Source organism: Fomitopsis serialis (assembly GCF_022376445.1).
Source record: "Fomitopsis serialis strain Sig1Antser10 chromosome Unknown B0H18scaffold_29, whole genome shotgun sequence".
In the NCBI taxonomy this organism is placed as follows: domain Eukaryota; kingdom Fungi; phylum Basidiomycota; class Agaricomycetes; order Polyporales; family Fomitopsidaceae; genus Fomitopsis; species Fomitopsis serialis.
The window spans coordinates 71,845-97,646 of record NW_025954989.1 but is presented as its reverse complement, the minus strand read 5'-3'; the positions used below and the strand labels follow the sequence as shown (position 1 = coordinate 97,646).

Genomic DNA, 25,802 nt, shown 5'->3' with positions numbered 1-25,802 from the left:
GACCGAGCTGCAGAACAAGCGGAACGAGATGGTGCTGGCGCGTGCCACGGTCAAGCAAATGCGCGCGGAGGTGGAGGAAACGAAGCGCAACCTTGAGAGCCGGGTCGTCGAGTGGGGCGCGTTCGCCGCCCGAGCTGCTTCGGGACGGCCAATGCTCCTGTCGGAACCTCGCGACAACGACGACTTCCTCAGTTCCGTCGAATGCGGCTCCGCTTCCCAGCCTGTGGATCAGGTCGTAGCTCCGCTCGACCGTCAGGTCTCTCCTCCGATGTTGATGGAAAGACGGGATCGTGCGTTGCTCCTCGATACCTCCACCGTCGTCATACAAGCTGGTACCATGTCCTCCCCGATCGAGCGCAAGCTTCCCGGCGAAGGTAGCAGGTATGTGTGCGAAGTACCGGTGACCTCCTTTATATGCGATGCTCACAGTCTGCTCTCCGCTTCTTCTAGTTCACTTAGCTCCCACTTGAACGGTCTCGCTCTCGCGGACCTGCACACACCGAAGGCGTGCTCGCCTTCGCCGTCTCCCGTGGTATCCTCCGTCATAGGGATGCCCGGTGCGATCGACTTCCCCGATAAACCTGTTCCGTTCCGCCCTAGCATCGGTCTCTACAGCGGCTCTCCCCGCGTGCTCCCCATCGCACAGCCGCGGCCGGTCTCTGCGCAACAATCCCTAGCCCGTTTCACGCGGGCGCGAACGCCCCGTGTCGAGATCACATCGAACGCGTCCGACTCGGATGACGAGTCTCCTGTAGAGTCTGATGCGTCTTCAAGTCCGGAACAGGAGTACTTTACACCTGCCTTGCCGGCTGCGGAGTTCTAGCTTGATTCATTCACCATCACCTGCCCTCCGTTTGGTTGTCTTATGGATCTCGTTGGTCCACTCTCATTTGGTTGGATATGTTCATCTCAGCCTCGGCATGTTATACAGAATAGAACACCTGTAGCGTATTGTACATCCCACATGTAGCGACACCTCTACCCTCCGAATACACATCCTCCATCATCACCAATGTCCGATTGTGGGTTTGAACATGTGCGCAAGAGCCGCACAACACGTAGTAGTACAAGAGCAGGCTGGGCGCACTGGCGCGTCAAACGTCCTTAGATACACTGAGCCTGAGGCTCACAATATCAAGAAACTCTTCTCCGACCTCTCGAACCTCTCCGTCGCTGGGGAGCTTGCAAGCACGCCTTCTAAATCCTCCGCGTCCTGACGTGGACCATAGTGCCAGTGCCCGAACTCGGGCCCCTCGTTGGGCCCGCGCCACAGGGACCGATGCCCCTCCGCCTCGCGCACCTTCTCCGCGATTGGATCGATGAATGTCCCGCGTGCGAACGGCGGCGGCGCGTCCGCATCGTCGTGTGTATCCATACGCGTCTGGGAGAACATGGCGGTTCGAGCTGCCGCGGAGCGGGCCAGGAACTCGGAGGAGGGCGCGATCTTCCGCCGACGCCGCGTGCGGAGGACCCAGAGGAGGAGGCCGAGGAGAAGGAGAAGGCCGACCAGACCGCCGATGATTCCGCCTGCGATGGCGCCAGTGTTGGTGTGCCGTGAGGTGCTAATATCAGCCGCGCTAGTGGGAGAGACAGCTGAGGATGAAGACGAAGATGGGGTGGATGATGGGAGGGTGGATAAGGAGGGTTGGACGGAGGTGGGAGAGGGTGTAGCAGAGTCGGTACTGTCAGACGAAAGTGTATCTGTTGCAGTATTGTCCATGGATGCAGATGAGCCATTATCGGATGAAGTTGTTTGGGACGTCGCCGTCGCCGCTGTTGTCCCAGTGTCCGTGCCAGTTGTTGTTGGAGCAATCTATGAAGGCTTGTCAGTCACTTTATTGAGATGGTAAAAGAGTGGCTGAGGAATCATTACGCTATTCAAACTTGTGCCTGTCGTAGGATGGACTAGTACGCTCCAGTCAAAAGAGTACTTGAATCGACACATAAACTTGAAGGATGGCTCACAATGTCTCGTATGCAGAGTCTACAGCAACACAAAAGGCCATGAACACATGCAACTTCCTTCGAACAGATAAGCAAATGTCACCTTGTCCACCTCGTCGACCACCATGACGACCGGTCCCAAAAGACGACTGAGACAAAACTAGTTGCCGAACCTGTTGAACACGAAAGAAGCGAGTCAGGCAGTCGTATGGGTACGCATGAAAGAGGGAAAGAAAGCGTCATGAGAAGAGCTGGGGGCTGTGTTGCTATGAACAGTGCTTAGTTGGACCGTTGGACGTTCATCAGACAGATGTATCAATTGGAAGTAAGAATGACCATAATGGCATCGGGTGGGAATGTCAATTAGTATTTACGCTCACCGTCTGTAGTCGTCTGCACAATGTCACTGCAGGCCCTAGGGCGCTCAACGAGAGCCTGAGCAGGATGGTCAAAGCACCCCACCCTCCTTGGTCCACCCTGGCAGTTATATCAGTGAGACTGTCTGAGACACTGAGCATCGCATTATCTCCATGTCTGCCGAATCCGAGGATGCAAACATCAATGTCAGAGCCACACGAATCGCATTCCCCCATCTGCAGGGGAGTTGCGGTAGTTGGGCAGTTGTTCGCTGGTGAAGTGTCCGATGTGTCAGGTAACTGAGTAAGAACCAGTGAAAACCAAGTGGCGAGTGTACATCAGTCAGTGGTGGAACGTATGAAGCATCACGGAAAGCCCCGATGATCACGGCACCTATGCCACTGGCAGCGCTTGTACCGCAGCAGCGGATCGTCTGTAACGCGCACTGGGCAGACTCAGCGATCCGCCACGCGCTGTAGACGTTCACAAGAGGAGTATGACCGGTACATCCCATGTCAGCCACCTTACTAGCAAGCTTCGCGCGATGTTCCGCGACGGTGAACCTTGGCCGGGTGTGCATGAGATGACAGGAGAACGCGCAGCGCGAGATATCGCACAGTAGTCACCCAGTTTGATCGTGAGAGGGTATGGCACGGAGTGCTCCCAACAACGTCTCTGATCTTCAGATGTAAGCCGTACGGATGCTTGCAGTGGACCATCCATATACACGTCAACTGCATGCTTCGGCACATGCGTTGGACACCAGCGTGAAACGTATGTACCACGCTGTACATCATCGACCTTGACGATCATCTGCGATACAGCAGCCCAACGGCGGAACAACGTTCTGGACTCGGAATCAAGGCACGTAAGCGTCCGAGAGGTACTCCTTACAAGAACGCTCGTTAGGAGGCAGGATGGACATCTGGTTAGCATGGTCAGTCGAACGTGCAAACCCAAGACACAAAGGCCGACATACCCAGGCGAGTCCCCAGGTGACTCGATCTCTTTGTTATTGAGGGCCACGCCTACGATCCCGTCTGAGAAACCACTCCGTCTTGGACATCGCTGATGTGGTCTTCCCAAGGTCTTCCTCGCGTTCTTCACCCGATTCGTCGCCGTCGCCACTCTCTCCGTAGCCGCTGTCGTCAACACTATCCGTGCCACCATCCGACTCGTCTCCCGAGTCTGCGTCGTCGAGAATCTCTTCGCCTAGTGAGTAATCTTCGGGACTGAGGTCCGTGTTGCCCAAAAGCTCGCCTTCCAAGGGGGTGTACGACTCATCGTCGTAGCGATACCAGCCGAAGTCTTTCAGGGGCATGCACTGGGCCAGTAGGCGGCCCCGGCGAACCAACACCATGTCTGAAGTCATGACCTTCTTCGGAGAGTGTGCCCTATCCCTCCAGTCGACGTAAACCCCATACACCATCGTTAGGTCGCCCTTCACTCAGCAGCATTTGACGTGCGGCCAGATGGTCTTGGATATGATCCAACTATGTCCCTCTGCCATGAGATCAAGCTCTCCGGCGGCGGGATCATGGACGATCGGGAGGTTCTGCCTGCGCTTTGACCGCGTTTTGTTGTAAAGAGGCCAGCCGTACACCCAAGGCATGGTGGAGTTAAGCAGGGTAAATAAAATAAATAATGGATGAGCTGAGACGAGGGAACGCATGCGCGTCGTTTGCGAACGGTTGCCAGCAAGTTGCCAGTTCAACGGAATTGGTGATCCGGCGCTTCAAAGACAGTCACGGCAACTGCCGGTGACAGACCCCGATTACCGGCGTTTAGGCATGAGGAGGAGGAAGGAGGAGGAGGAAGGGGGTCCATTGTCGCGTGTACCGTGGCAAAAACACAGTAGACCGAACTTGGATTATTGTCACAGTAGGAGACGAACATACATTCTATGGCAGTTGGATGTTCCAATTGCACTGAGGGGGAGCTCTGGATGTGAAGACAGTTTGGTGGATACATATCGAGACGACGCAATACCGAAAGGACACGCAGGAATACACACATATACATGAGTCCCAGTAAGTATTTGTTCGGACACAAGGAATCAATTATGAAGATACACTGCTAACTCATGTGCATTCGCAATACGTGCTCAGTGCACTCAGTGTGTTGACAGAATAAGGAGAGACGTACATGCATAGTACATCTCAAAATGGGAGGGAGAATAGAGGGCTACTATCCAGACGTCACACAATGTTTTCACTGTAAGACGATAAGAGAAGGCGTGTTGAACAGCCTGTATCAAGGCTGCGGCCCAACAATGGTGCAACATGCATCTACGCAGCACCAAATGGTTAGTATGGGTTATCTCAGACTATGTGCGACAAACTCACTGAAGTCGTTGGGCAGCGACTTCGCTGCCTCACAGGTTCCGGACTCCTCTGGCAGCAAGTCCAACTTCGAGCCCGCGCCATCGGTTACCGTCTCATAGTCACTCTCGACACTGTCTTCTCCGCAATCTTCCTCATCGCCGGTATTGTTCATCGACGCATCTCCGTCGCTGTCGTCATCGCTGCCCTCGTCACTGCCCTCGTCATTGTCCTCGTCACTGTCCTCGTCACTCTCGTGACGCGTCTTCTCTGCATGGACGATCAGCGAAGTCAGAATAGGTGCCGGTACTGAGTAACTCACCATATAGGACACCGGACGGGTCTTCGTACTGGTACCAGCCAAGATCCCTGAGTGGCATAGCTCGCCCGAGGCGGCGATGCTGCTCGCGAGTCATGATCTCCTTGCTGACGAGTTTGGTCGGAGGATAACGATTGTCCCCGTAGTCGACATATGCAGCGTAGACGAGCTCAGGGAGGCTGTTGACCCAGCAGGTAAGTATAGGGATCATGCCGACTTGATCTGCGACCCATAGCCGGGCTGCTTGAATGTACTGATAGTCACCGGCATTCGGGACTTTCACGAGATGACGCTGTTTCGCGATTTCGATCGCATCGTCATCATAGAGAGGCCAGCCGAGTACCCAGGTCATGACAATTATGAGAGCACAAGCAGAGCACAGACAGGAAGAATGGGAGAGGACGACAGACGCAACTCCCGCATTAGTACATGCGGTTTGGGTTGCAACAGGTTGCAACCGGTGAGGGCGACCGTTAATGTGGCTCCGGTCATGTGATCGTGGCATGATCGCCCAACCAATGAGAGGTCCTTGTTCTCGGAGTTGAACGTAGGAAGGTCATTTCGGAGACGAAGGCGTCGAATGCGACACAAATGCAGGCAGAGACACTAGATCGTGAGACTGAACACGCGTACCTATACAGGAATCCAGCGTGATCATTTGCCAGAGGGGGTTCCCACCATTACAGCTGCGAAGCCACAACATAAGTTGATTGAACATAATAACATTGGGTCAGTTATACAGGCAGAGTACAGCACAACGTCGATGGCTGCGAAGTGATGATACAGAATATACTAGTACTATAATACAGATTCCGCATAGTATGATGGCAAGAGGAGGAGGAACGAACTGCCTTGTGTCGACGCTACGGCTTAGCGAATGTACAACAAGCATTTCTAGGCAACGTCAACTCGTCAACAGGCGTAGTTTGTTATGATGTGTGGCGCACTCACTAGAGGCCATCGGGAGGCGATGTGACCACCTCGGAGGAGCTCGGAGGGGCTGGACCCCTCTGCGGACAAGTCCGACCTCGAGACTACACCGTCGGTCACTGTTTCATTGTCGCATGCCCGGGCCAGCGTGTCTTCGTCGTCGCTGGAAGTCGACGTGTTATCGTTGTCGTCTTCTCCCCTATCGCTATTTCCATCGTTACTCGTGTCACTGCCCTCGGCACTACCCTCGTCACTGTTGTCAATCTCTTCGTCGACCATCTCCTCTTCATCCGACATCAGTCGAGTTGAAGAGATACAAGGGCACACGCAACTTACTGTACAGTTCACAGGACGGGTCATTGTGTTAATACTAGCCAGAATCTCTGAGTGGCATCACCTTCTTGAGGCGACGATACTGCTTCAAGTTGTCGGACATTGTCATGTTCTCGAGGATGATGTCGGTTGGAGGGTAGCGATTGTCACCGTAGTCGACATATATAGCGAATACAATCTCCGGAACATCGTTGACCCGGCAGGAGAGTGCAGGGACAATGCCGACCTGGTCGGCGACCCACAGCTGGGCTACTTCGATGCGCCGATAATTTCCTGCGTTCGGGTCCTTGACAAGATTGCGCGTCTTCGCAATCTTGAGCGCGTCATCGTCGTAGAGAGGCCAGCCAAAGACCCAAGTCATGATTACAATACCAAAGCATGCAAGTATGTTACTTAGGGAGGTCGAAGGCGACTTTCCAGATGTGTTGAGGTGACCGTGGGAGCTTGGAATGAACTTGAACGGCTGTGGCCTCGGGCATGTGATCGCGACAGGACCGATCGCCTACTTAGCCAATGAGAGTACAACTTCAAGTACAAGGACGCAGTTTATGTAAATGCAGAATGGACGCGTCGGAGATGGATACATCAGACGTGATACAAAACAGCTCACAGTAATACGACTTTGAGGCTCGATGCGGACGCATATGTGAGTTCAGTGTGATAACGATTGTTTGCCAGTGGAATGCTACTCTACAGGACCGCGAGGCCACAATACTTGATAGTACAGGTCGGAGATAGTGGGATTAAAACAAACATGCAGGCAAATTACAATGTAGTGTTGATGGTGATGGAGGAGTGCTACAAAACAAGGCGCTAGATGATGATGCAGAGCCCGGACAGCATGACGACAAGATGAACTGTGTTGAGTCAAGGTTGCGGCGCAGCGATGGTGCAACACGCATCTGCGCGACGTCAATTAGTTGAAGCTAATCCCATATGATGTTCGACACACTCACTGAAGTCTGTCGATAGCGACTTGGCTGCCTCGGAAGTCCCAGAGTCGTCTGGGAGCAGGTCCATCTTCGGGACTACACCGTCGGTCACCGTTTCAGTGTCACTCCCAGCGGCGTCTTCATCGTCGCTAGCGAACTTCATCGACGCATCTTTGTGATCGCCTTCTCCATCCTCGCCGTCTCCATAACTACCCGTGTCACTGCCCCCGTCACTGTCCTCGTCGCCGTCGTCGGCGTCCTCGTAGAATATTTCCTCTTCATCGCCAACATCAGTCGCGCTAAAGAGATAGCAAGGCGCATAAACTCACTGTACTTTACACAGGTCGGGTCATTGTACTGGTACCAGCCGAAATCCCTGAGTGGCATGACCCTCTTGATGCGGCGATACTGCTTGTTCGTCATCGTCGTCTCCTCGGGAACCAGCTCGGTCGGAGGATAGCGGTTGTCCCCATAGTCGACATACATAGCGTACACGCTCTCCATCTCGTCGTTGACCAAGCAAGCGAGGACAGGGACAACACCGATCTGGTCCGCGACCCACAGCCGGGCTGCTTGGATGCGCTGAGCATTTCCCGCATTCGGGTCCTTGACAAGATTGTGCTGCTTGTCAATCTTGAGCGCATCGTCGTCATAGAGAGGCCATCCAAGAACCCAAGTCATGTTGATTGATATGTGTGGAGAGAGCGATGGTGGGGGTGCGTGAAAGTCAAAGACAGTGACGCCCTTAAGTGTCTCGGAGGCAAGTGTGGCTTCGGCGCTCCCAAGCGGGAATTCTCTTTGCCGTGGCTGGACGGCAATAGCAACCGATCATTATACTGTATCGGGCCGGGATCTCGGCCGGACATGGTACTCGGTCAGTCGAGTGCCGTAGGCTCAGTTCCCCGTCTTACAACACATTATGCATACCAGTCGACTCTCACAATTTTCCTCTACCTCCTGGTATAGTTTTCTTGTGATTAACTTTAGTAATGAGCCCACGGTGGTCGACTGACCGAGTACCCTGTCTGGCCGAGATCCCGGCCCGATACAGTAAGTGAGCGCCGTGGCACCGTCGCCCGATATAGATGTTTAATAGATGTGGCTGATGACTGAACTTGGGACTGATCGACTCTTTTGTGTCGAACCTACTCTGGGCTCAGTGGCCAATCCTGCATCGGGTTGCATGGTAGCGATAACCACGGGGGAACGTCCGGGATAGGCAATATCTGTAGTCACCAGGACACAATAACGCCTTCTCGGTTCGCTGCCTTCGCGTCTAGATGTGGCTGAGTGATCGACGCCCATTGTTCGCCCATTCAGGTTGTGTGGTCAGTGCCACTCAGTGCCACATCGGGATGCGTGGTTGCGAAGACCATGGTGGCACGCCTGATTTAGGCAATTCTTGGTAGCAAGACCACGCGCCATCTTCTCGGCTGGCTGGCTTCGTGTCTCAGCCATGCGCTCAGGTTGCAATCGTATAAAGGGGCCTCAGGTCCCCCCTCGGACTTGACATCCCCAGCACCGCATACCACTTCTCCTACGATCCGACCATGGCGCTATTCGTACGAACCACTCGGGCTATCATACAATCCTTCGCTGGCGATCCCGGCAACTTTCTCGGCAGGACTCTGGAGTGGCCGTGGTACGGGTTTTGGACACAGGCGTTCTACGGCGAAGTGGATCCTCGCACGGTCAATGTTGGCCCGCAGTCTGAGGTTGTCAAGCGACAGCGGACCAACGACGGCCGGGTTGTGCTGAGGAAAAGAGTCCCAGATTTTGTCCTCCATTATGCCACTGGCGTCCCTCTGGATCACGACATAGGCTCGTTGCTCGAGGTGACCAATCACGAGCAGTTGCAGCAATTCTACCAGGGCAGGTGCATCGTGACCAAGTCGCTCGTCTTAGCGATCTGCGAGGTCAAACCCTATCCGGATCCGAACGTTATACCAGCGGGGGACCAATTTCGAGACAAGCTAGCCAAAGCGTTGGGGGCCATCCAGGCTGAGGCGCGGGCGGGTGCCAAAAATCAGGCTGCGCTATACCTGGCTTCACGACGGAACATCTCTTGCGTCGTAGCCATTTCCACCTTTGGAGCCTACTTTTCATGGAAAGTCTTCGTGCAGGGCGGTGTCAGCGACGTGTCGAGCAACCTTGATGCGACATACAGAGATTCGGGCGGGGCCAGCGAAGAAAGCTCCGCCGACCAAGCTGCCAGGTAAGTGAGCTCGCTTCAATTGCCTTCTTATAGTCGATGACGGTCAATTTTCTAGTAACAACGAAGCATCTGCCAATGTCTCTAGTGCCGCCGCGGCTCCATCGTGATTACCACATCAGACGCTCTGCTGAGGATGATGCTAACCAATTTTCAGAAGGAATGAGCGACCAAAACGAAATCGACGGCCAGTGTATGACGGTTCTCCTGTTGTTCGTTGTCATCATGCTAATCGATTTCCAGTGTCAAATATGGACAGTACCCGCTGCCAAGGAAGGAGACAGCGAAGGAAGGACCGAATACTTCAGAGGACGAAGGGGATGAGGACGATGCGTAAGTCAATCGATCCCCATGGCCTAGTCATCATCTGACAATGTGATATACCATACAGACCTCTCACAATGCAGAAAGTGACAGGGAAAGGCAAGGCAGTGGCGAAGCCGGAAGAGAAGACTGAAGGGGATGTCAAGAACCGACGCGTGGACGAGCACAAGGACAAGGGGAAAGGGAAAGGGAATGAGGTACAGAGTCGGCCAGCACCAGAAATGCCGCTACTTGAGCTGCCACCGCTCCTTGATTTTTCGGAAGAGTGAGTCGTGCTCCCATAGATTCTGATCTCAAAGTCCCATAACTTATTCGTGGATTAAGTACGCTCGAAGAGGTTATTGCGAGCAGTGCGCCAGCTGCCGAGGAGTTGAAATCCACGACGAGCAGTCCAGGTCCGGAGACCGCCTCGACATCTGCCAACACCTCTGGCGCCGCCCGAGGAGATCTCGAACAGCCGAACGCCGACTCTGACCATGGAGACGAAGAAGACACAGAAGACATTCCTCCGGCTGAGTACGTCACTGTTCTTCCCTGTAATGGAAAGCGTTCTGATGTCCGATGGTTAACAGACTGGAATGGTCTCAGTGGTATCACTGGGACACTGCCAACGGCATCAGGGAACGAACGAAGATGCTTAAGGCCATTCAACGACAGCACCCTGACCTCCAAATCCGCCGCCAGTAATGATAAGGTCTGCATGAACGAACCTCAGGAACGTCGCCCCTGTCTAAAGCCTTCCCCTTCTCATATGTCCTTTACTGAACTCTGAAAGTGACCTGTACTTGTTCTGAGATGTAGTATATATTGTATTTGTCCGGTCCAATCTATACTAATTGTGTCTGCGACGATCTGAGGTGCAACGCTCAGGTGTAAAAATCCTGAGTTGTCGGACCAATTCCGCGCATACATCAGCCAAATTCACGACGCATCATTTGATTCTGGTACGTTGCTTCCCAACATGGACCAGACGTAAAACCATGGCTGTCTGGAGCTTCGCACATGTCCGGGTTTGCTAGTCAGGCGACCCCGTGTGTGATGCCAGTTTACGGATATTGTGTTAACACACTGCGGCAGTAAAGTTTGACTCGGAGCGAGGAGCGAATCCATTCACTATGTCTTCGCCTGGCAATGTCATCGGCGAGTCTGCTTGGACAAACATGGAGAGACAACACGCACCGCTGTCAACCCATGCATGCCGGTACCGAAAGGGCTACGTGTTCGCGTTCCATCTGACAAGAACACATACAAGACTACGTGGATCGTAAGGTACACAACAGCAAAATGCAGGCGAGCGTCCACCCGGATGTCTCCTAGGGTCACATTACAGCGCAAGACATGCATGGCACAAGAAAGTACGAAAGTACGAAGCACGACAGCGAACAGTGTCTCTCCTCACAAGGCAAACCGATACATCTCCTCAGGCTTATGAATTTCATCCCCCCTCATCGCAGCCTCCTCGTTTTGTCACCGTTAGAGGTCCATGGAGGCACACGTAAGCGTATACGCGTCCACACCGTATGTCGCACGTCTAAGGGAGCGTCCAGCCACCGGCACACATACCGGCGGCGCGCCAACTAGTGCAGCTACAGCGCGCCCGTGCAGGCGGGCGCAGCCGCCTCCTCAGCCCACCAAAGTCCAGAGTTCAGCCGAGCTACATACCCCGGGCCCTCGCAGGCAGCTAGCTCGGCGGCTTGTCCACGCTCACGCTCCTCCGCCCCACGCTCGCCCTCTCCTCCGACCTCTCCCGGCCGGTTGCCCCCACCCCGCTCCCGCCGCTATGCATACTATGCACGCTGTGCATACTGTGCACGCTCACCGAGTCGTCCTCCCGCGCGCGCTTCTGCCCGGTGCCCGGCGACGACGCGACGGACACGGACATAGACGTCGGTACGGCGAAGTTCGCCATCGACCGCGCGGCGCTGCTGATCCCGACGGTGTGCGGGATCCCCCGCGCGCTCGTGCTCGGGAAGAGCGAGGCGGCGCTGAGCTGGCTGGACTGCGCGCCGGACGAGGAAGACGTGCCGGAGAGGAAGTCGAACCAGTTGCCGTTGTCCGTGGCCGAGTGCGCGCCCCCTAGGTACCGGGAACGACCAACAACGATGAGTGCGACGCCGATCGGCGACCAAGTACCACGCACCGTTCTCTGGCCGATTCTGCTGACCACCTGCATGCACCGGCCAGTCAAACAAAGGCATCCCGCCCTGCCCTCCTCCACCCGCACCTCCCCCGCTCCCATTCGCCTCGCCCAGCAGCTCCAACGCCATTGCCGTCGCCGACGACACGCTTCCCTGTCTCTGCTGCTGCTGCTGTTGATACATCGGCGCTGGTTTTTGCTGCGGCGTATACGGCGACGCCGAACCGTGTTGACTATGCTGGCCACCAGGGAAGCCGACCGTGCGCAGCGACGGATGGTGGCCCGTGCCCATGTCCATGCCGAACGCGCTGGAACCCTGGGAGCCCAGCTGCGAGAGGAAGCCCGCGGGGGCGCTCTGCGAGCCGAGCCCACCGCCCACGTCGTTCATGCCGAGATTGAGGCTGGAGCTGGCGTACTGGAGCGAGGGTGGCTCGCGCTCTGTGTGGGCGGGAGGCCGGGCGCGGAATGGAGGGGCGTGATGCCCGTCTGGACGGGGCAGCCCGAGCTCATGTCGACCCCGTGGTGGTAGGGGTAGTGCGGCATGCCGCTGGAGCCGCTCGGGCCGGCAGCGAGGAAGGAGAGGTTGAGCGACTGCGGGAGGGCGGGCATGGAGTTGCTGTGCGTGGGGAGGTGGGGGCCGTCGTCGAGGCGGGGGCGCTTAGAGGCGAGGGAGTGGGAGATGTTGCGCACAGGCGGGGACGCGGCGCTGAGGCGCTCGCCGCAGACGGGGATGGTCATGGAGGAGGTCGTACCCGTGGATGAGAGGCGGTAGTCGAGCTAGAGTACGGCGGTCAGCCTATGGGAAGTCCTTGCCTCACGACATGAGGCAAAGGAGATAGGAACGAGACAGACAAGCAGCGAATAATACAGCATCCGAGGATGGCAGTGGCGGGGAAATACAGGACAGGGTGCTAGATCAATGACACAAATGATACAGTATTCATACAGTACCAACGACAAGAGGATGTGGCACGCGTCAAGGCTGTGGTTCGGTGATGGTGCAACGCGTATCTGCGCAACATCAGTTGATCAAGAGGAAGACTTATGTCATGCACGACACACTCACCGAAATACGTCGGTAGTGAATGAGTTACCCTAGAGGGGCAGGAGTCCGACTCCGAGGGCGAGTCCAACCTTGAAACTACACCGTCGGTGACTGTCTCATTGTCGCTCCCAGCCGCGTCTTCTTCGTCGTTCGCAGTGTTCATCGACGTATCATCAACATCGTCTTCTCCATCGCCATCCGTGTCGCTACCCTCATCACTGCCCTCGTCACTGTCATCCTCGTCCTTGTCAACCAACTCTCCTTCATCCAACATCAGTCGCGTCGAAGAGACACAAGGGCTCATAAGCTCACCGTATAGTTCGCAGGACGGATCGTTGTGCTGGTACCAGCCGAAATCCTTGAGTGGCATCGCTTTCTTGAGGCGACGGTACTGCTTGCCGGTCATTGTCATGTTCTCTCGGATGAGATCGGTCGGAGGATAGCGGTTGTCGCCATAGTCGACATACACAGCGTATACGACCTCCGGGACGTCGTTGACCCAGCAGGAGAGCACAGGGACAATGCCGATCTGGTCGAGGACCCACTGGTGGGCTGCTTGGATGCGCCGATCATCTCTCGCGTTCGGGTCCGACTTGACAAGATTGTGTGTCTTCGCGATTATGAGCGCGTCGTCGTTGTAGAGAGGCCAGCCAAAGACCCAAGTCATAATTATGATACTGATACCGAAGCCTGGAAGACAAACAATATTGTCAAAGTCGAAGACGAGGTTCCAGATGCGCGGTAAAGTTGGTTTGAACAGGTAACCGTGGACTGTGGCTTCGGGCATGTGACCGCGACATGATCGACTGATCGCCCAACCAATCATCGACCTACTGTATCGGGCCGGGATCTCGGCCAGACAGGGTACTCGGTCAGTCGACCACCATGGGCTCATTCCTAAAGTTAATTACAAGAAAAACATATCAGGAGGTAGAGGAGGATTGTGAGAGACGACTGGTATGCGTAATCTGTCGTAAGACTGGGAACTGAGCCTACGGCACTCGACTGACCGAGTACCATGTCCGGCCGAGATCCCGGCCCGATACAGTACATACTTGCTGAGTGTAATTAAGCCGCGGTAGATGTGGCTGCTGAATAGGTACTGTATAGTTAAATGAAGCAGGAGGGAGGCCCACCCTGTTGACCGCGCATGCGCACATTGTATCCGGCTAAGATGTCGCTTATTTGGCATCACCAGGTAGGGCCCATCTCGTCGGAGCCCCGACATTGAGTGTTTCAACGTCGATAACAAACACCAGCCACGGGCAACCGCGCTCCCCCACTTGGCAGCGGCACCTTCGATTTTCAAGCGCGTCGCAATCAAGGCCGAGCCGGCTTGATCCTACGAAACGCTGCCTTCCGGTTCTTCCGAGTTGACGCATCAGATGTCCGATTCAAAATAACACCAGACAAAAATAAAACAGGTCTATTCGTGACGATGCAATGGCCTGCGGGGAAGCTGACAGCGAGAGGACACCTCCGCTCGTTTGCGGGAGGAGAGCCAGAGCGTCTGATTGAGTGACCGGTAAGAGACCGGAACACCATCCCCTTGTCCGCAAACCTGTCTCGAACGGACTCGGCAGTGAAATTATCCAACGACACCGTGTAGATTCGGACTGCACAGGACAGACACCGAGCCTTGCAAAGGACCCGCCGCAGGGCCGCCGCACAAACGTGGATAACGCCGCGCAGTCGTGTCCCACCAGCCGGTATCATCGTCGCCATATCGAGGCTCCGAGGAGAAAGAAGGGTAGTGTGGGAGTGCGCGCACGTCCATTTGGCCATATGCAGTGCAGACGATCTGCCAAACCGCCTGCCGCATCCGCCTTCGAGTGGCCCCGTCGAATCTTCCGTCGACGCGTCCGGTGTAAACTCGCCGCCGTGTAGCCCTCTGCGAAGCTGCCTTCCTGCCGTGCACCCCATATCGTGTCGTACCTCTCTCTTTGACGCGCTCGGACCATCCGTCGATGCACGCTTCGAAGTTCGAATTCGTGATGGCGAGGCCCTCGTGAGCCAGAGCTATAAATAGCGGGCAAATGCGCGCGGCGAGATTTGGGGCAGCACAGCCGCCCATTTTGCGAGATATTTTAAGCGCATTTATTTTTGACCCCGTTAGGCGAGATTTACAGACCCGATAGACGAGCAGGCACAGCGGTTTATTTTTACCAGTCTATGTTCTGTCTCTTCTGGCGTCGGTGAGCGAGATTCGGCCCTCCCGATGGATGGCTTGTCCTAATTTTGGTGGTGAGCTCAATAGCCCGGGCTGCTCGCGCACGGCTCCGGGCGTCGTACCTGAGCTTCGCTGACGCGCGCAGCGCATGACGAACACTGACCCAGATGTGCGCGGTGATAACTTACAGCACCACTGCTCGCGGGACGCTGGCATGAGAGTCCGGAGCTTGCAGGCAGACAATGAATTACGAAAGCAGTGGACGCACACTGTCGGGTGAACATTCATTCATGACCACGGGCCATACCAGACCCCACGTCATTCATAATACCCGGAAAGGCATCCAAAGGGGTGGACTCTGGATGGGATCCTCAAGGGAGAACTGTATGGAAGGGGATAGATGGACATGGCCATACGCTCACGGCTCGGCGCACAGACCGACCCCCAATCTCACGTCATCCGCAAGGCCCTCGCACAGACAATAGCGAGCGAACGGACGGGCTGAGTCGAGGGCGGGCGGGACAGAGACCGCGAGGCGGAGCACCGCTGTGGCACGTCCCGCGCGCTCGCGTACAAGCGCCATCGTCAGCGAGAGGCTCGAGCGAGGCATAGAAGGAAGGTAAGTAGGCACACACGCGCACACGCCCACGAAAAGGTCCGCGTCCAGGGAACGCCCGCGCCGTAAGCTTCAGGCTCGATGACCCATAAAGGCAACTTTTCGCACCAGACCGCGCGTCATGCGTAAGACGCGGAGAGAAGCCTCTGGGGACGTCGACGCGCGTTCGTTGTGCGCGGTAGAACGGTTGCCCGCAGGACGAGACTTGGGAAGCGACATGAGAAGAGAATGCGACAAGAGCTGGGGTTGGGAAAGGAGTTTGTTATGACGTACAAGATGTCGATGGGTCTTCCTCCGAGGACCATGCCAATGAAGAGAACAACGTCCGCGTGTCAGCGGACATTGCTCATCGGAAGAAGATAACTGCTGGCACATGTCAACGACACTCGTAAGTTATCTTCCTGCACGATGCAGGACACGGAAGAGATTTCGGCCTACGACGATGGATGGTCGGACGCGCACGGCTGGCTCCCGTCGACGTCATTGCGCGACCTCCCCTTCAAGGAACAGCGCACTACGTCCGCAAACGTCGTTGAGCGTAACGACATGACCCAGTGATCATGCCTCCGATGGATGAGGAGCACATGGGTTTCTCGGATTTTTTCGAGCTAGCAGTGCCAACGAACCCGGCATATCCTTGATCATATCAGAACTTGCGGCCATATGCGCTGCTGCAAGACCCGGATGGGCTCGCGGAAGCCCGAGCCACGACGTCGCCTCCGTGCGACGCCAACGGCGTAGATCCCAAGTGAGCGACACGGCCTACTGACTCTCGGTGAGCGCAAGAAGGCTCCCAGGGAGCAGCGCACCCGCGAGCCACACCGGGATCACCGACAAACCTCCGTCCGTCCGTCCATCCATCTCATCGCGATGCTCCCCGAGCTTCCACCAGGCGTGCAGCGGACCCCACCCGCACCGGGACGGCCAGCGCAGATCCAGTCAGCGCGCAAGCCGACTGCCTAAGCCACAGCCCCAGTCTCCACCTGCGCGCGACGGGACATCGTCCATGACGCACCCAGGCCGCCTTCGCAGGACCTTCGCGGTCGTCTTCGCGTTCATCGTTCCCTCGTCTTCTCGAACCCTCACACGCCAAGAGCCGCCCGCAGCGACACGGACAGGCGGCCGGTGTGCATACCTTCCCTTCCGGGCCTCGCCCAGCCTGCTTACTGACGATATGAGAGTGCGCGCCCCCTCCCTCGCACGCCCACGCCCACGCACCCTTCCTCGGTCTCGAGGCGGGCGCGGGGGCCCGACGGAGGCCGCCCCCCTAGCCGACCATGCGTCCTGCGCCGGGCAAACGACGGCGGCGGGACTGGGTGGAGTGGGACGGCGGTCGCGAGGCGGGCAACTGTGGTGGACAAGTGGTGGAGATGACCAGGCGGAGAGGGTCGAGCAGGTCGTTCGATGCATAGCCGACCCGCCCCGTGAGAAGGCACTGTCGTCACCCGTCTGCGGCCCATCGACAGCCACTCCACTCGTATCCAGCGAACCACCGACCAAACCATTGCAGAATGGGCCCACTGGTAGCACGCCAGCTACCGACACTGCCGGCAGGACATGACGGTAGTTCATTATCCTGGACGTCCGCGCGCCAGAGGGGCTGCGGAGAAGCTGCGATGTAATAGATAGGGGCTTCCATTTGACATCTAAGTTGACCCGCTTGCAGTCTGCGATCTATTGACGGTGGTCCCTGGTGTTGCTGTCCTGGCGGTATAGTCGTAATGAACGTCCCCTGGCTGAATTGTTGTATGTTCTGTCAATTCAATTTGAATTGTGAGGATGTAGACAGATGAGAACTTGGATAGCTACAGGATGGATAGAGGCGCCGCCGCTTGGCAATGTGGTGGCAGCCGAACAAGCGGAGCACGCGACCTGTGCGACGCAAAGCATTGTGACAAGTCTGCCGTAACCATCGTATGTAGGCGGATGACAGTATCATGTCCCAAGACACCGCAGCGGCACTGTGGTGAATCGAACCACCTTCACGAACCTATCCGTAGTAGCTTTGGTGAACTTCTGCACCCAGACCAGACGGTCAAACGGTCAACTCCATCGCGGAGCAGTATCGCACCATGACCGCGTCGCGCCACCGCCCCGAAGTTGGCGCGCCCGCCGCGTCGGCGCCGCCTCCTACTTTGACCGCTTCGGCGTGGAACGTGGCCCACGCCCGAGGAGCACCCTGGGACCCGCTGACACAGCGCACCGCATAAATCGCGCAACCGCGTCGAGCAAAGGGAACACCTTCACAGTCTTTCATTTTCACAGTATTCGGACCGCGCACCGGCCGACCTTCGAAGGACGATCCCTTCACAAGTTCACGCCTGTGAACCGCGAGCCACACGACGCGCAGGAGAGGAAAGGGGGAGGAGACCCACTTGTTGGTCCGGCAAGCTGTGCGGGCCCTAATGGATCCTGGTGCGGTGTATGAGGAGTTGTGGGAGAGCGTAGTAATGGTGTGCGGTGGTTGTCTCGCATGTTGTTCGGCTGCCAGCGAAAGCGCTGCACTGGTAGCAGAACGTTCATGCGCTTAGTCTGGAAGTCCTCTGTAAACATCGCTGTCACCCGAGGGCTGAGAGAGGGAGAATCCCGCCTGGCTGCGATACGCACAATATGGCAGACTGCGGTGTCCGTCCGAGACTGACAGTGGCCACACGGAGTCGGATCCTGATCCGGCCCAAAGAGGCAGAGCACGAACCAGGGACGGCGTTACGTTAAGCTGCACATGCCGACGCCGGCAATGTCTTCGATCGAAGATCTGTCAGGCACGCTGCGGAGGCCACGGACGGCCCGCCGCCGCCGGCCGTGGCCGCCGTGCAAAGTGAAGATCGCGCCTGGTCACTGTGCTCAGTGGCTGCGCGACGCAGACTGCGGTGGCCATAGCGGCGCGCTCGTAGATCATTATTCGTAGACGCCGCGTCGGAGCATGACCAAAAGACAGGCGCATTGGGGAGAACGAGAACAATGAATTCGGAATACAATGAGACGTACGGATGCCGGGGACGCCGAACAGGACGGCTTGAGGTTACGGGAAGAGGAAATGATGAGGGCATGGGCGGCTTGGAGGGCGGCCGGGTGTGGGTTTACGCGCAGGACGACGGTCGACCGCGATGGGCAGGACGCAGCCCGGGAGCCGTGGTTGGGAGCGCAGGCCACGCGAAGGTGTCGACGCAGGACGGCGGTGAGAATGCCAAGGGTGTTGGGCGTGACGGGGGCTTGGAGGGGAATGTTGAAGAGTAAGAGTGGGAACGGAAGCAGGCTCTCGGGGGAGAAGATGAGACACGAGATGGCGGTGGGTGCAATAGGGATGTGATGGGGCGAGTGCTGAATGGGGATGGGGAGGCCGGGAGGGGCGAAGAGGACGCTGCTGCGGAGAAACGGGTCGGCCGGGTGAGAAGAGAGGAGGAGGAGCCCCGCGGACGGCGTTTGCAGTTGTTGTGCTTTGTGCATGCGCGCGCGTCCGACCGCCAGTGCCAGCCCGGCCTCCCTCAAGTGCTCCTCCAGCGCCGGCCTCCTCCTCTGTCTCCTCCCCCTCCCTCGCTCCTCGCCCGCTGCCCGCGCAAAGCCCGCCCGCCCGCCACCATGGGCCGCAGAAAGATTGAGATCCAGCCCATCACGGTGCGTGTCCCGCGGTGCGTGTGCGGCAGGCCTAAAGATGCGCGACGGCCTGCCCGCGCGCGGTGCTGGCGAGAATAGCCCGCTGACGGTCCGCCGCCCATGTATAGCACGAGCGCAATCGGTCTGTGACCTTTTTGAAGGTCTGTCTCTATTTTTGCACTCGGGCTTGGCATCCTTGCCGTTGGCCAATCCGGGCCCGACTCCCGCCTAACGCCCGCCCCCAGCGCAAGAACGGCCTCTTCAAGAAGGCCTACGAGCTCGGTGTCCTCTGCTCCGTCGACGTCGCGGTCATCATCTTCGAGGAGCGTCCGGGCCACCATGTCAAGCTCTTTCAGTACTGCTCGACCGACGTCAACAGCATGGTCCAGCGCCATCTCCGCGTGCGTACACGACGCCCTCTTCCGCATGCTCTCTGACCACTCTCCAGTTCGACGGTGAACGCGACACGCGCGGACCATCAGACTTCAGCGGAAACACAAAGAACGACAACGTCGACGAGGATGACGAGGATGGCGACGACGAGGACGGTGCACGGCCATCGAAGGGTCGCCAGGCACCCAGCAAGCCCGCAAAGGTGAAGACAGAGAGCACCAACGGCAGCCTCAACATCAACGGTGCGATCCCCATCCGCCCCGTTCCACAAGCAAACACCGACCTCTCCATGATCAACGTGCGTAGCCCTTCTCACGTTACTCCCACAGGCTGACCGCCGTACTCCAGCTCGACTACCGCCTCTCACCCACGGGCACGACCTCCTCCATGACCATCCCCGTCTCCGGCGAGCGCCTCAGCGCCGCGTCCCCGCCTGTGCGCAACATCTCCCACTCCCTCGCCTCTAAGCGCCCCCGCCTCGACGACGGCCCCCACCTCCCCACGCACAGCAACTCCATGCCCGCCCTCCCGCAGTCGCTCAACCTCTCCTCCCTCGCTGCCAGCCCGAGCGGCTCGAGCAGCATGCCGCACTACCCCTACCGCCTCGAGGTCGACATGAGCTCCGGCTACCCCGTCCAGACGGGCATCACGCCCCTCCACTCCGCGTCCGGCCTCCCGCCCACGCAGAGCGCGAGCCACCCCTCCCTCCAGTACGCCAGCTCTGGCCTCAATCTCGGCATGAACGGCGTGGGCGGCGGGCTCGGCTCGCAGAGCGCCCCTGCAGGCTTCCTCTCGCAGCTGGGCTCCCAGGGCTCCGGCGCGTTCGGCATGGACATGGGCACGGGCCACCATCCGTCGCTGCGCACGGTCGGTTTCCCCGGCGGCCAGCATAGTCAACACGGTTCGGCGTCGCCGTATACTCCCCAGCAAACATCAGCGCCAATGTATCAGCAGCAGCAGCAGCAGAGACAGGGAGGCGTGTCGTCGGCGACGGCAATGGCATTGGAGCTACTGGGCGAGGCGAATGGGAGCGGGGGAGGTGCGGGTGGAGGAGGGCAGGGCGCGATGCCGTCGTTCGACTGGCCGGTGCATGGGGGTGGTCAGCAGAGTCATCCAGAGAACGGTGCGTGATGCTCAATTGCCGCTCGGCGTCGCGCTCATGATTGTGGTCGTTCCCGGGACCCAGGGAGCGCGCACTCGGCCACGGACAACAGCAACTGGTTCGACTTCCTCTCCGGCACGTCCTCCTCGTCCGGCGGCCAGTCCAGCCAGCTCAGCGCCGCCTCCCTATTTCCAAGCACGAACGCGCGCGGGATCCCGCACACCGTCGGGATCAGCAGCGCCGCGCGGTCGATGGCGAACTTCGCCGTACCGACGTCCATGTCCGTGTCCGTCGCGTCGTCGCCGGGCACAGGGCAGAAGCGCGCGCGGGAGGACGACTCGGTGAGCGTGCACAGTATGCACAGCGTGCATAGCATGCATAGCGGCGGGAGCGGGGGTGGGGGTGGGCTGACCGGCCGGGAGAGGTCGGAGGAGAGGGCGAGCGCGGGGCGGAGGAGCGTGAGCGTGGACAAGCCGCCGCGCTAGCTGCGTGCGGGGGCTCGGGGCTTTGGGCTTTGAACTGAGGAGGCGGGCGGGCGCACCCTCCGTAGGACAGGGCGGGCTGCCTCCGTCCCTGTTCGCGTCCGGCCGAGCGCGAGCTGTGCGGGGCGCTGGCGGATGGACGCTCCCCTAGACGTGCGCGCCCTTGAACTCAGTGCGGACGCGTGTAGTGTGTCACCATCTGCGGACTTTTGCTGGACGGGGACAAGGACGACGACAAAAGGGGAGTCCGTGTGGTTGTTGTTCTGCTTGTGACGAGAGACACTGTTCGCTGTCGTACCTTCGTACTTTCTTGTGCCATGCATGTCTTGAGCTGTACGTGTGCTGTGAGCCTGGGGGTGGCCCCGGGTGGACGCTTGCTGTCGTGTATCTTACGATTCGTGTTAGTAGCAGTGGTTTTACACAGGCGTCGTTGTTGGATGAACATGGACGTTTGAACAAGCGGCTCGTCTGATGTATTGCAATCGTGACTATGCGTGGTTGGGCCTTGGCATCAGCAATCGCGTCGGGCTGCAGCATTGCTTTGCGGTGTGTATAACACCTTAGCGTCGTGATTGTTAGTTCAGGCTCGCCTGTGGCACTTCGTTGGTTCTCTAAATCCGGCGTTTTGGACAGACGGGTGGAACTACCGGATTGCATTGCATTAGAATGAGTGGCCAGGGCTTGTTGTACGCGCAGTCAAGAACGAACCATTGAATGCGCTCAAAAGCCGGACGTTCTCAAAGCAATGTTAGCCTTAGACATGGGTCGGCGTGCGTTGCGGTTGGCAGTTGCAGATAGCAAGCAGATTTTCGCAAACACATCGATACATATTGAGCGGGGATAGGGACAAGGAGAAATTACGTTACATCTCGGAACATGTACAGATATTGCGATTCGAGTCTCGACGGGTCGGGGGGAGAGTACAGGGGAAGAAATGTGATGGAGACAAATCCAGACTTCAGCGGACATGTGTCGTCAGGCTTACCCGCTCAGGGCAGATCAGTTCGGGAAGCGGAACGTGATGTCAGGATTCTGTCTCTGGATAGCATCCAGCATCCTAGATCGTTGCTTGATGCCATTGGGATGCTCCCAGTGGTACCACATCGACCACTCGTGTCTGTGCACACGACTTGCTATCAGGAGACTGGCCCTTCAGCAGAAAAGATAGCGACGTACTCGCCAGCAGGAAGGTGCGCGTCTTCCTCGTCTTCGCCGTCAGAGTGGACGTTCTGCCGGTCGGAAGGTCCAGCAGCGCGAGAGGCACTCGCGGATGTCGAGGCAGCCTCCGGCCCCACACGGCTCGTTGGGGCACGCGAGTTCCCGGCATGCGACCCGCCGGGGGCTAAGATCCCTTGGTACGGACTGGATTCACTTCTGGCTCAGAAAATGCGCATAAGAGACCGCGAGAACGACTCACTCTTCCCAGTTTACGAACGGTGGCAACTCCAAGCGCTGCACTTCTGGTTCCGGGGGGCCTCTGCCTTCTCCTTCTTGTCCTCGGCGGCCTTCACTTCCTCTTTCTCCCGCTCCCTTGCTTTCCCCTTCCCCTTATTCTTCTTGTTCTCCTCCTTGTTCTCCTCCATTTTGCCGTCTGCCTTTTTGCCGTCTGTCTTCTTGCCGTCTGTCTTCTTGCCGTCTGTCTTCTTGCCGTCTGTCTTCTTGCCGTCTGTCTTCTTTCCATCTGCCTTCTTGTCGTCTGCTTTCTTGCCGCCTGCCTTCTTTCCGCCTTCCTTCTTTCCGCCTGCCTTCTTTCCGCCTGCCTTCTTGCCGCCTTCCTTCGCGTCGTCTGCCTTCTCGTCGTCTGCCCTCTCGCCGTCGAGTATGGCCTTTTCCTCTGGCTCCATGACAGATGTTCCCAGCGCCTTAGCTTTGCCTTTCAGTTTCTGCGCCCTACTAGTACCTCAGGGTCAACGAATTGAAGAATGTCTAGAGGCAGGACGACTCACGGGTGCTTCTTGGTGTCGTCGTCTTCTGAAGTGCTGAGTCTTTCCGCCTTCAGGATGCTATATTGTACGTATTCCTTGCTAAGATCCGGTGAGCAAACAACCCCTGAAGAGGAAGGAAACGATCGTACACTGGATGCGGACCTCGCTTAGGTCGGCCAGCACTATTTGGTAGCGGTCAGTTTGCTCCTGGGGAAGAAATGCGAAGAGTGCTCACGGTCGATCCGCTGCAGCCAAGAAGTCGGGAATCTCTTGGTCTTGATGCACCGACGGACCCCTAGAGATCTCGAACTCAGAAACTATTCGAAAGCGACAGCGACAGACGGCAATGATACTCACCGCGGAGCTTGGTCGCCGGAGCTGTCTCCGCCGTCCGACTCAGATGCGTGATAAGTCGGATCGTCGTTACTCGATATGTCACTGACTGCATCCCAAGCGAGGATCCTCCACGAGAAATAGGGTCCAAATATGGCGATGGCTACGACTTCGTCGAGGTCTCTATGGGCAGAGAGGTGTAACGAAACCTGTTTCCGTGCACCAGAACGCGCCTCGCCCTGGATGTTGAACAGCCTTTTCTTTAGCACCGCTTGGAATTGATCCCCAGCTGGTATCTTCGTCGGGTCTGGTAGCGCCTTGACCTCGCAGACTGCTAGGACGATGGAGCTGGTCAGGGCGCACCTGCCCTCGTAGAACTGTAGCAATTCTTCATGATTGGTCACCCGTAACAACGAGTCTATGTCGTGATATAGAGGGACGCCAGTGACATAGTGAAGAACGAAGTCGGGGACCTTCTTCTTGAAGACAACGCCGCCATCATTGGTATTCTGCATCTTGGCCAGTTCGAATTGGGGGCCAGCAACGACCTTCCGGGGATCCACGACACCGTAGAACGCTTGGACCCATAAGCCATACCATGGCCACTCTAGGGTCCTGCCGAGGAAGTTACCAGGATTTCCAGCGAAAGCTTGTATAACAGCGAAAGTGCTTCGTATGAACAGCTCCATTGCAGAGTTGGAGACGTGCCAGTGAGAGAGACCGGCGCGGTGTCGGTGATGCGAGGCCCAAGGGACCTAATAAGACCCCTTTATATAGCTGCAGCACATAGCCGAGACGCAGAGCCGGTCAAACAATGGGAGAGGCCATGCCATCGATCGAACTACCTAAACGAGCATACTAAAGTGGTGGCACGGTGGCAACATTGTGGTCGTCGCGACAATCATCGACCGATTTACCCAAAACGAGTGGTGGCAAGTGGCAACGTTGTGGTCGTCGCGATCATGCCACCCGATATGGCAGATTGCCACACAATGACCACAATCGCTACTGATCAAACAACCGTATCGGGCATGGCGTGCCACCACTTGCCCACGGTGCCACCAGCGATCGGTTGCCGCGACCATCTAAGGTTAGTGCTTCAGGCCACGGCTGTTCCCGTGGGTGCCGTGAGAGCGCTGGAACCGCGTCCCGCTCTTGCTCTTAAGGGCACTGTTCATCTGCCGCCAAGTTCGAATCACCTCGCATCTTCCCTCGCATCTTCCCTCTCTCACAATCTCAGCATGACCTGGGTACTCGGCTGGCCCCTCTACGATGACGATGCGATCGAAATCGCGAAACAGCACCATCTCGTCAAGGACCCGAATGCGCCAGAATATCGGTACATCGAAACAGCCCGGGAATGGATCGCAGATCAAGTCGGCATAATACCTACACTCTCCTGTTGGGTCGACAGCTTCCCTGAGCTTGTATACGCTGCGTATGTCGCCTACGGGGACAATCGTTATCCTCCGACCAAACTCGTCAGCAAGGAAATCATAAGCCGCAAGCAACATCGCCGCCTCGGGCGAGCTATGCCACTGAGGGATTTTGGCTGGTACCAGTACGACGATCCGTCCGGTGTCCTGTATGGTGAGTGACTAAGTGCTGGCACCTTTTCTGACTTCGCTGATCATCTATGCAGAGAAGACGCGTCACGAGAGTGACGAGGACAGTGATGAGGACAATGACGAGGACAGTGACGAGGGCAGCGACGAGGGTGACGATGAAGATGGCGACAGAGATGTGTCGATGAATAATACCAGCGATGAGGAAGATCGCGAAGAAGACAGTGTCGAGAGTGACAATGAGACGGTAACCGATGGTGCGGTCTCGAAGTTGGACTTTCTCCCAGAGGACTCCGGAAGCTTTGAGGCAGCGAAGTCACTGCCTAAGGACTTCGGTGAGTGTGTCGCACATAGTCTGAGATCATCCATACTAACCGCTGGGTACTGCGTAGATGCATGTTGCACCATTGCCGAGCCGCAGCCTTGATACAAGGTCTATGACTCTGCCTTCTCTCGTCGCACCATCAACATCATGTATCACATCAAGCAACTATCCTGTATTACTCTTCCATTCCCGTTGACGCTGCGTTGTATTCAGTCTGTACAGCAATATCTGTATAGTATATTTGTGCCAATTCCATTACATTCAACTTGTGTCGTGATCGTAGTTTTGCCGACGTGAAGCTGAGAATTGCAAGCGATCATGATGGGCTCCTACGTGCAGACGTGTGCATAGTAGCACTTACGAGCTCGTGTTGCTCTTCGTGCTGCGTCCGACGTATCCATCTTCGACGCGCCTTCCAAGTGTGTCGAACCTGGTAACTCTCA

General features: G+C 57.2%; 12 protein-coding genes across 12 annotated transcripts; 3 read left to right on the top strand and 9 right to left on the bottom strand.

Annotated features, from left to right (window-relative positions):
* Positions 1 to 974: 974 nt before the first annotated feature.
* B0H18DRAFT_302749 (uncharacterized protein) lies at positions 975 to 2,187 on the bottom strand. The gene is made up of 3 exons (XM_048037459.1): positions 2,048 to 2,187; positions 1,874 to 1,984; positions 975 to 1,813 (listed from the first exon to the last, which is right to left on the bottom strand). The coding sequence occupies exons 1-3, from the start codon at positions 2,069 to 2,071 to the stop codon at positions 1,127 to 1,129; spliced, it is 822 nt and encodes a 273-aa protein (XP_047893926.1). The 5' UTR covers positions 2,072 to 2,187; the 3' UTR covers positions 975 to 1,126.
* Positions 2,188 to 3,160: 973 nt separating this feature from the next.
* On the bottom strand, positions 3,161 to 3,730 carry B0H18DRAFT_1118657 (uncharacterized protein; the record flags this gene model as incomplete). The annotated part of the gene is made up of 3 exons (XM_048033824.1): positions 3,161 to 3,226; positions 3,281 to 3,300; positions 3,334 to 3,730. 3 exons carry the CDS (start codon positions 3,728 to 3,730, stop codon positions 3,161 to 3,163), a joined length of 483 nt encoding a protein of 160 aa, XP_047893925.1.
* Positions 3,731 to 4,155: 425 nt separating this feature from the next.
* B0H18DRAFT_1210808 (uncharacterized protein) lies at positions 4,156 to 5,318 on the bottom strand. Its single transcript, XM_048036396.1, has 3 exons — positions 4,945 to 5,318; positions 4,647 to 4,892; positions 4,156 to 4,589 (listed from the first exon to the last, which is right to left on the bottom strand). The coding sequence occupies exons 1-3, from the start codon at positions 5,291 to 5,293 to the stop codon at positions 4,555 to 4,557; spliced, it is 630 nt and encodes a 209-aa protein (XP_047893924.1). The 5' UTR covers positions 5,294 to 5,318; the 3' UTR covers positions 4,156 to 4,554.
* A 331-nt stretch (positions 5,319 to 5,649) lies between these two features.
* Positions 5,650 to 6,595, bottom strand: B0H18DRAFT_1210807 (uncharacterized protein). Its single transcript, XM_048036395.1, has 3 exons — positions 6,269 to 6,595; positions 5,893 to 6,153; positions 5,650 to 5,835 (listed from the first exon to the last, which is right to left on the bottom strand). Exons 1-3 carry the CDS (start codon positions 6,563 to 6,565, stop codon positions 5,812 to 5,814), a joined length of 582 nt encoding a protein of 193 aa, XP_047893923.1. The 5' UTR covers positions 6,566 to 6,595; the 3' UTR covers positions 5,650 to 5,811.
* A 476-nt stretch (positions 6,596 to 7,071) lies between these two features.
* Positions 7,072 to 7,817, bottom strand: B0H18DRAFT_1118654 (uncharacterized protein; the record flags this gene model as incomplete). Its single annotated transcript, XM_048033823.1, has 3 exons — positions 7,072 to 7,106; positions 7,161 to 7,412; positions 7,466 to 7,817. 3 exons carry the CDS (start codon positions 7,815 to 7,817, stop codon positions 7,072 to 7,074), a joined length of 639 nt encoding a protein of 212 aa, XP_047893922.1.
* An 869-nt stretch (positions 7,818 to 8,686) lies between these two features.
* B0H18DRAFT_1118653 (uncharacterized protein) lies at positions 8,687 to 10,359 on the top strand (the record flags this gene model as incomplete). The annotated part of the gene is made up of 5 exons (XM_048033822.1): positions 8,687 to 9,351; positions 9,592 to 9,681; positions 9,740 to 9,937; positions 9,997 to 10,188; positions 10,245 to 10,359. The coding sequence occupies 5 exons, from the start codon at positions 8,687 to 8,689 to the stop codon at positions 10,357 to 10,359; spliced, it is 1,260 nt and encodes a 419-aa protein (XP_047893921.1).
* A 2,426-nt stretch (positions 10,360 to 12,785) lies between these two features.
* B0H18DRAFT_954502 (uncharacterized protein) lies at positions 12,786 to 13,641 on the bottom strand (the record flags this gene model as incomplete). The annotated part of the gene is made up of 3 exons (XM_048042275.1): positions 12,786 to 12,820; positions 12,876 to 13,115; positions 13,167 to 13,641. 3 exons carry the CDS (start codon positions 13,639 to 13,641, stop codon positions 12,786 to 12,788), a joined length of 750 nt encoding a protein of 249 aa, XP_047893920.1.
* A 2,656-nt stretch (positions 13,642 to 16,297) lies between these two features.
* B0H18DRAFT_302664 (uncharacterized protein) lies at positions 16,298 to 17,355 on the bottom strand. The gene has a single exon (XM_048037457.1). It carries the CDS (start codon positions 17,210 to 17,212, stop codon positions 16,580 to 16,582), a length of 633 nt encoding a protein of 210 aa, XP_047893919.1. The 5' UTR covers positions 17,213 to 17,355; the 3' UTR covers positions 16,298 to 16,579.
* Positions 17,356 to 17,831: 476 nt separating this feature from the next.
* B0H18DRAFT_302669 (uncharacterized protein) lies at positions 17,832 to 18,325 on the bottom strand. Its single transcript, XM_048037458.1, has 2 exons — positions 18,248 to 18,325; positions 17,832 to 18,183 (listed from the first exon to the last, which is right to left on the bottom strand). The coding sequence occupies exon 2, from the start codon at positions 18,161 to 18,163 to the stop codon at positions 17,948 to 17,950; it is 216 nt and encodes a 71-aa protein (XP_047893918.1). The 5' UTR covers positions 18,164 to 18,183; positions 18,248 to 18,325; the 3' UTR covers positions 17,832 to 17,947.
* An 894-nt stretch (positions 18,326 to 19,219) lies between these two features.
* B0H18DRAFT_824757 (uncharacterized protein) lies at positions 19,220 to 19,730 on the top strand (the record flags this gene model as incomplete). The annotated part of the gene is made up of 4 exons (XM_048039337.1): positions 19,220 to 19,255; positions 19,363 to 19,395; positions 19,480 to 19,635; positions 19,683 to 19,730. Coding segments are annotated over 4 exons (273 nt in total), but the record flags the coding sequence as incomplete, so codon positions are not given.
* Positions 19,731 to 22,642: 2,912 nt separating this feature from the next.
* Positions 22,643 to 24,311, bottom strand: B0H18DRAFT_1210803 (uncharacterized protein; the record flags this gene model as incomplete). Its single annotated transcript, XM_048036394.1, has 5 exons — positions 23,494 to 24,311; positions 23,372 to 23,431; positions 23,286 to 23,318; positions 23,158 to 23,235; positions 22,643 to 23,101 (listed from the first exon to the last, which is right to left on the bottom strand). Coding segments are annotated over exons 1-5 (1,293 nt in total), but the record flags the coding sequence as incomplete, so codon positions are not given.
* Positions 24,312 to 24,554: 243 nt separating this feature from the next.
* Positions 24,555 to 25,628, top strand: B0H18DRAFT_1004330 (uncharacterized protein). Its single transcript, XM_048028480.1, has 2 exons — positions 24,555 to 25,059; positions 25,112 to 25,628. Exons 1-2 carry the CDS (start codon positions 24,711 to 24,713, stop codon positions 25,459 to 25,461), a joined length of 699 nt encoding a protein of 232 aa, XP_047893915.1. The 5' UTR covers positions 24,555 to 24,710; the 3' UTR covers positions 25,462 to 25,628.
* Positions 25,629 to 25,802: the final 174 nt, after the last annotated feature.